The sequence below is a fragment of the Rhynchophorus ferrugineus genome, unplaced genomic scaffold (assembly GCF_030347505.1).
Source record: "Rhynchophorus ferrugineus isolate W39M unplaced genomic scaffold, kcgeb_rfMv2 rfM1, whole genome shotgun sequence".
Classification (NCBI taxonomy): domain Eukaryota; kingdom Metazoa; phylum Arthropoda; class Insecta; order Coleoptera; family Curculionidae; genus Rhynchophorus; species Rhynchophorus ferrugineus.
The window spans coordinates 89,691,213-89,700,273 of NW_027472580.1; the positions used below are offsets into that span (position 1 = coordinate 89,691,213).

The 9,061-nt window shown below is 32.6% G+C and overlaps 1 protein-coding gene across 1 annotated transcript; it reads left to right on the forward strand.

Moving 5' to 3' along the window:
- The first annotated feature begins 5,278 nt into the window (after nucleotides 1-5,278).
- On the forward strand, nucleotides 5,279-8,298 carry LOC143201674 (uncharacterized). The gene has a single exon (XM_076412891.1). The coding sequence runs from the start codon at nucleotides 5,290-5,292 to the stop codon at nucleotides 8,296-8,298; it is 3,009 nt and encodes a 1,002-aa protein (XP_076269006.1). The 5' UTR covers nucleotides 5,279-5,289.
- The last annotated feature ends 763 nt before the right edge of the window (nucleotides 8,299-9,061 follow it).

Below are 9,061 nucleotides of genomic sequence, written 5' to 3' on the forward strand. Positions count from 1 at the left end.
TTAGCTATTTATGAGTCAAGTATTTCCAAACATTTGAATGTAATATGGAAGTTCTAGGCTATAGTACGAATTAATTGAAAAGGTAAAGAGATAAAGTAAACGTTTTTTTTTAAGAACAGCTAGAATGTAGATATTTAAATCATAAAAGAGGTTTTCTCTTTTCAATTGAGTAAAATGCTTGATATATTATTTAACTGAGAAATATCCTACATTGCAGAAACAGAAAACTGATTTTTAACTAATTAAAAATACTTTTGTAAAGCTTACTTTTGTAAATCTGTATACATTAAGGTAGAGGACTAGATTTTCTTGTATCAACTGCCATGTTGTGTAAATGTTAAAAGTCTTTCTACACAGAGGTCAGACAAAGTATTTTTGTATTTTCGCACGTAATTTAAAAAAAGTTGATTATGCCATTCTTTTAACAATGAAGGACTTAAAACTAATTCACTTTACTGATAATACAACTAATTTAAATATATTTTAGGTTTATTTTTGAATAAAAAATTAATGTTTCCTGCTGAGACGGTTTTTACCTGTTTCGTCGAGTTTTATTCATGGCTTTCGTGGTTATTCATGGATTTCCATTACTCACGTCGCTGGAAAACAATAGACAGAGAACCAGGTGACACGATTCGGAAATCGGCAATTTCCTCTGTCGGCGAGACGATTTCGGATCGACCCCGGGTAACATTCGGGAAATTATATGGTAATTACAAATGTCGAGTAACGTGGCTGGAGCCGACCACCCGTCCCGCCGCCCCCCTACGCCCCGCGCCCCTTATTATATTAGTCGGAAATGCCACTGAACCTCGTGTGGCAGTCCATCATAGCGATAAGGAGGCCCGCCTGATGGATATTTATCAGCCTGGCACGCAAATCCTCCATGGAAGTGGCAACTTTGCATGCTATTTCCCAGCGACGTTCAATCGATATCGACCATTTTCACACATTTAACTGCCGCTGTTTACGCTATTTTCCACGTCATTTCCATTATTCCAACAACAATCGTGGTAATCGTTATATTTTCCGAGATTTGGTTAACAGACAAGATGGTGACAGAAATCGACAGAACGAAACAGCAAAATGCTGCATTTCTCTTTCCATCGAAGACATTTATATCAATATATGCATATATTGGCAAGCAAATACGCCATATTATCTGAAATTTTCTTTAATTTCCAAACGACTTCAAAAAAGGAGGAGGTTCTATGTTCGGCTGTATATAATTTTTTAATGAATATTCGCCGAGTTCTCCGTCAATTAAGGACCTATTTTCAAAAGTATTTTTTTATTCGAAAGAGTACACTTTTGAGGTAGTTTTGTTGGAACCAAGACAGGATTAGATGGGGGTAGGAGGCGAAATCGAGGGAAACTATCAAATATCAAAAGATAGTATAAAGTTTTCACTTATCAGATATTTAGGTATAATCTTATTGCTGAGTGGATCTGAGGGAAAATCGGAAGTCGTTCAATGCAAAAGCTATTGTTTGCTTTTTAAGCACTATAAATATCGTATAAGAAGCCGTAAAAATATTGTAGGCAACTGCTTCTACGGTATTACGGTTAGAGCGTTCAGCTCACATACGGAGGTCGCGGATGCGATTCCCGGTAGGGACAACAACTCTTTGTTGTTGTTCTAGTTCGGTTAGAAAATTTCCCGGGACGTTGAAGCGTTCCTTATTTTCAATTATTGTTTTTTTATTCCTATTTTTCATCGTACGGTACCTTTACAGGGCATACATAACACTAAAAAGAAAAAAAGAATAGATTTTACAAAATAATTGAACCGACTTCAAAAAATAAATAAAAAATTCACTAAAAGGTAAAGAATAATAAAACTTAGATTTTCAACACAAAAAAACGGTTTTAAAATAAAATCGATAACAAACCCAAATAATACAAAAATCACAATAAAATTTTGTGACATATACAAAATTTAAAATACGAACAAAACCAGTCTAATTTGTTGCTCGTACCGACTTCAAAATGATTAGTTGGAAGTAGTTAAAACCATATTGTAATTAGATAAATAGGTAGGTATTGAGCTAAATGCTGTATATATAGTCGAATATAAAATGCTCATGGACTTACTGTTGCGATAGCCACGGTTTCGAATCCTGCTGGGACATGGTCGTAAATTCATGTTTGTGGTTGTCCTAGACAAGAGTGTAAAATCCGATAATGAAAATGATCCCAGTCACGCCAGTAATCAGGCTGGGTAAGACCGGAGGTTTTTCGGGATGATTTCTAAGTTGTTTACTCGCAAATCGGTAGGCTTAATGCCGAGGACCGTGGTTCGGAGCCCACGTTAAATGGTAGGTCCAGTCCAGATAAACCCATAGTTAGTAAAAGGACAGTTATAAAATTATGTAAAAAAAATGCGAGTAGTAGATAGGCTAAATAAAGGTTTTTAAAATTTTTTATTTAGTTAATACAACGTTTATAATGTGCATATTTTATTTTAAAACTTTTTTGGTTGCGTTAACAATTTAAGTTTAGTTATATGGTCATTTATGTCCACCTAAACAACTTACTAACCTTTAGACTTAAGAATAGCTAACACAGCATAATTTTACTATAAATGTAAAGGCAGAATGCCTAGATTTCAGTCTCGCCTATCCGTTTGTACTGTACGTGTTTAAGCATAATAAGTCTCGCTTATTGTAATCTTAATCATTGTATTGTATTGTAACAATTGTTGTAAACCTCTTCATTATTATTTTTGAAATAAAGTTTGTTTTTTTTAAAGACATTCTGAGTTTCAAACTTAATTGGCGCAGTCGGTAGGATACTTCCGGAATATCATATAGTTCGCTGTGAATTGTGATCACCGTTTGTATCTACAATTAAGAAGAAAGAACCACCACTCAACGTTGTTACTTCAATTGGAAGGCGGACTCCTGCTTTGGAACTGGACAAAGAATCCCAACCATTAGCAGTTAGCATAAGGAACCAGGACAACTTGGCGTAGCTAGTGTCCAAGGCGTATAGCAGACCAGTCGAGAAGTGAATTCTCCTCGCAGACGGCTTCTACTATTACGACATCAGGAGCAATCCAGAGACGAATACATTACTGTAAGTCACTTATTGGTATAATCCTGATTAATTAAGAAACAAGAAGAATAATAATTATTGAATTGAAAATCTTGATATTTATATACGATTTATATAACAATTATTGTAAAAAAGGAAATCCAAGGACAACTTATTCAATAAAAGTTGTATCCCATTGGTGCATTCCATATAATTTCATTGATATTTATATACTATTTTTATATAACAAATATTGTAAAAGGAAATCCAAGGATAACTTAGCTTGATAATTATAGATAGTATAATATAATAATTAAGTTATATCCTATTGGTACATTCCATATATATATATATATATATTGTAATTTCATTATTTTTATAAACTAGTTGTATGAAAAGATTTACGAAAAAATTAGAGGGAATAACATACCCAACTATTAGAAACAGAAATAGAGAAAGCTCCGACGAAAGTTTAGAAAATATTTATTCACACCTAATTAACTTTTTTGATACTGATATGGCAGAATCATTAAGATCAACTGTTCAGTTATTGAAAACATTCGACGGAACTTCATCTAAATTAGATAGCTTTATTAACCAAATAGACACATTTTATGCTCGATATTATACGAATGATCAATCCCAACAAGAATATGTGCTGTTAGCAATCAAATCAAAAATAATTGGTGAAGCTGAAGATTTCATACTTACACGTCCCGATCTAATTTCTTGGGATCAAATTAAAATTGCTCTTCAACAAAAATTCAGTGACCCAATCACTAGATGTAATTTACAACAACAGCTCATCTTCTTGGTGAGAAACAAAAACGAACCATGCTTAGATTATATTCAAAGATTGAAATCCATTAATACTCAAATTAATACTAAGATTTGTACAGAAGTGCAAAACTTAGAAGCACGAAACATCTTAATCAAACAAAACGAATTAACAGCTACACAAAATTTACTTGCTAATATATCGAACGAGTTAAGAACTTTATTGATCGTACAAAATCCGCAAAATTTAGATTCCGCGATTGATATTATTACTAATTATGAAATATTATCAAGTCAAGACAGATTTAAGAATAATTTTACACAGAATTTTGAGTCAAAAAGTCAAAATATTAATTTAAAACGTAACTTGTTCCTTAAACAAAATATGACAACATATCCAAAAAATCAATTCCCTAGTCAACCAATACCCATTAGACCACAACCGGTTAAAACATATTTTCCCCCAGCCTATGCAACATTTGGCAAAAACTTCCAAAAAACTCAAACTCCTCACGTTAAAATTCAATATCCAAAACCCATGTCAGGCGTTAGTATAACTCCACGACAACCCCAACAATCAAACTTTCAACATCAATATCGAAACAAACCACAACATTTTAATACCAATCAAAATCATTTCAAAAATCAATACCCTCCAGGTCAACAAAGATTTAAGATAGAAGAATTAACTCACGTCGAAAGAAACTTACCAGAGTCATCCTCAGAATCAAACGACTCTGAAATGAATGATCATCCTAATGATTATCCTTTCCCTTATGATGACCAAAATCCAGAATTTTTATATCCAAATGAAGAAGAACAAAATTATTACGTAAACTTTCCCCCAGAATTAGAAGATAACGAAAATTTTTGTTCACAAGCTTCGGAAAATCATGTCTCCAATTAAATACTTTTCAAGTCAACCAACTTCCTTATATCTATATTCCAAATTTAGATTTAAAACTATTAATTGACACAGGTTCTCATGCCTCTCTGCTTAGACCTTCTATAGCCGAACATTATTTCCCAGAAACAATCAAACCTCATATAACAACACTCCACACTTGTACAGGCAGTCAAAAAGCATTTTCAAAAGCCAGAATTCCCCTATTTCTTAGTTTAGGAATATCCCAATCAGTAAATTTCATATTATATTCTTTCCATGATTACTTTGATGGAATATTAGGAATCAAAGACCTCAAAAGATTAAACCTAAATATTAATCTAGAAAGAAACCTATTATATAATGACTATCTCAGAATACCATTCTATTTTCGCGAAGACTTCAGTACATTCATTGTAGAAATTCCTCCTAATACAATAAAAAACACAAGATTGTTCACCGATCTTCCTGAAGAATCTTCTTGGTATATCCATGAATATAAAACTGACCAACTAACCATTCAACCCACTATCGTAACAATAAAAAATAACTCTTTCTGCGTAGATATTAAAAATTCAACTAATAAACATCAAATGATTAGTTACTCGATAACAGAACATCCCCAAATGAGTCCATTTAATGTAAACAACTTTGAAATTTATAACTTTGATATTGGAACTAATAATAATTATTATAAATCAAACGAAATTAGCGACAAATTAAATTTAAAGGAACTAATTAGACATTCTCATTTAAACCACGAAGAACAAAATAGTCTATTCAAATTATTACAAAAGTACCGTCACGTTTTACATAAAACTGGAGATAAACTGACATTCACGAACGAAGTAAAACATAAGATCAAAACCACTGACGAAATTCCAGTGCATGCTAAAACATACAGATATCCCTATGTCCATAAGAATGAAATAGAAAAACAAATCGCAGAAATGCTTGAAAATAAAATTATACAACCATCGAGCTCACCTTGGAGTTCTCCCGTATGGATAGTGCCCAAAAAACTAGACGCATCAGGACAAAGAAAATGGCGCTTGGTAATTGATTACAGAAAACTTAACGAAAAGACCATCGATGATCGATACCCCATCCCGAACATCTCCGACATTCTCGATAAGTTAGGACGAGCACAATATTTTACAACTTTAGATCTTGCTAGCGGTTTTCACCAAATCGAAATGGACCCAGAATCAATTCAAAAAACTGCTTTTAACGTAGAACATGGTCACTACGAATATTTACGAATGCCATTTGGTTTAAAAAACGCACCTGCTACTTTCCAGCGTACAATGGATAACGTATTACGTGGTCTACAAGGAAAAATATGTTTAGTATACATGGACGACATAATTATCTTCTCAACTTCCCTACAAGAACATTTGGAATCTTTAAGAAAAGTCTTCGATCGCTTAACCTCCTATAATCTAAAAATACAGTTAGACAAATCTGAATTTTTAAAGAAATCAGTAGAATTTCTTGGACATGTAATTACTCCTGAAGGAATTAAACCAAATCCTAAAAAGGTATCCGCAATAAAAAATTTTGAAATCCCGAAAACTCCTAAAGAAATAAAATCTTTCCTCGGATTAATAGGATTCTATCGAAAATTTATTAAGAACTTTGCAAAAATCACAAAACCTCTCACACAATGTTTAAAGAAAAACTCCAAAGTTAATCACGATAGAGCTTTTATAGAAGCATTTGAAACATGTAAGAATATCCTTATGAATGATCCTATTCTTCAACACCCAGATTTTCAAAAACCCTTTATCTTAACAACAGATGCTTCGAACTTTGCTATCGGTGCTGTATTATCTCAAGGCACAATTGGAAACGATTTACCTATTGCATACGCTAGTCGAACCTTAAGCACAACGGAATGCAATTACTCCACTATAGAGAAAGAACTATTAGCCATAGTTTGGGCAACCAAATACTTCCGCCCTTATCTTTTCGGTAGAAAATTCTCAATAGTAACTGATCACAAACCTCTTCAATGGCTATTTTCTATTAAAGAACCTAACTCAAAATTAGTACGATGGAGATTGAAACTCCAAGAATTCGACTTTACCATACATTATAAAAAAGGAAAGCAAAATCTAAACGCTGACGCTCTTTCCCGTCCTCCTCTTAAACATTCAATTGAAATACATCCTGTAGAAATACCCAAACCTCCTTTAACTCATATCTCAGAAATAAGTGATAGACCAGATGTAAATACTGAAGATCAATACCTATGGCTTGATCGAGTAAAACACTTTTTCGAAACGCAAGAACAAATACCAGTCTTTGAGAAACCAAAAAAGATAAACAATAATAATAGTGAATATGAAATTTGGAACAAAAACTGGATGAATATAGAATACTCAGAAAAAATTCGAGAAATTAAAGGAAACCTCTTCGAACAATCAACAGATTACTCATTAGCGCACTGTGTTGCAGCTGACCTTCGAATGAACAAAGGAATAGCGTGCATATTTAAGCACAAATATAAAAATCAGAAGGAACTATTAGAGAAAAAGGCCAAAGAAGGAGAAATACTTATATGGCCAGATCAAAAAGAATCCCGTAACATATATTATCTAATTACAAAACGAAAATCGGAAGACAAACCAACGTACGAACTTCTATGGAAAACATTAGTCCTTATGAGCGAACATATAAAAGAAAATCACATTCGAAAATTAGCCATCCCAAGATTAGGATGTGGCCTTGACCATCTAGATTGGAAAAAAGTAAAATCTATGATAGAATACATATTTAAAAATATAAGCATTGACATACTTGTATGTAATTTGGAAGAACCAATGATATCGATAAAAGAAAAGCCTAAGATCAAAATCATTTCAGACATACAAATTAGACCACCCTACAGTAAATCAAATATTCAAGAGAAATCGCAAAACTCCAATGAATCAAATATCCCTGAAAATGCTCAAGATAATATTTCAGAATCCGATACGATACACACCTCTTTGGAAAATCCTATACTTGGTGCTCCGTATGTGAATAAAAGCATCAACACTTTCAAAAACCAAATCGTTTTTAAATGGACAAATAAAATTAAACCATACGTGGTAAAACAAAACTTGTTTAACGAAAAGAAAAGAACATTTATATTTGTAAATGAAAATCCCACTACGGAAGAAATTCAAAATTTAATTATCAGTTATCTACCTCCAGATACATATTGTCTACACTTCCCATTTAAAGAATTGGAACCACTCATTCTTCGAGTATTCGCAGAAACTTTCAAAAATAATGCTTACAAATTAACTATATCAAACACTCTATTAGAAGATGTAACCAATCCTGATAAACAGAAGGAAATTATCGAAAAATACCACAAGACAAAGACATCTCACAGAGGTATTACAGAAAATATAAAAAATATAAAGCAAACATATTATTGGCCAAGCTTAGAACGAGATGTAATAGACTATATAAAAACATGTGAAACATGCCAGAAGAGTAAATACGAAAGACATCCGTACAAAGTAATTTACAAACCTACACCTATCGGTTCTAAACCCTTTGAACATATATACATGATATATATACCATATCATCTCAAAAATTCCTAACGATTATAGATAACTTTTCCAAATTTGCCTCTGCTTTTCCTCTAAACGATAACTCGATAGAGATATGTCAAAATCTAATCAAATTCTTTTCTCAACATGGCACTCCAAATATTATTACCACCGACAATGGCACTTCTTTCAAAAATAACCTCCTACAAGAATTATGTAAACTTTACCAGATAGAAATTCACTTTACTACTCCCTATAACCCAAATTCAAACTCACCAATTGAACGATTTCATTCCACATTAAAAGAAAGCTTAGTTGCATTAAAGGACGAGCATCGTTCTAAAACAATCCAAGAACTAGTAGACATTGCCCTCTTAAACTATAACAATAGTATACATTCATCGCATGACTACACACCGTTTCAAATAATTAAAGGAAATTTGAATTACCAATTAAATTTCAATAGAAGTCTAAATCAAATGCAGACAGATTACATATTTGATCTATCAAATATTTTCAAAGAACTAAACGAACATATACACTCTAAATTAAATGCAAGAAAAGCAACCACTTTAGCAAAATTAAATAAAAATCGAGAAAACGACCCCGAAATACCAGAAGGCACAGAACAATTAATTCAAACTCCCCATAGGCTACCCACGAAAACTCTCAATCCAAAATTTATCAAAACTAAGTTTACTAATCAACGACATCCAAAAGACGTTAAAAGAGTTAATTAACCAATCATTTCCAGATGAAATCCCTATGGACAATCCTCCTCTTTATAACATATACGTATGGACAATACAAAATA

Bases quoted from the DNA above. Each gene is read 5' to 3' on its own strand.
- LOC143201674 (XM_076412891.1), top strand. From the start codon at position 5,290: ATGATTAGTTACTCGATAACAGAACATCCCCAAATGAGTCCATTTAAT.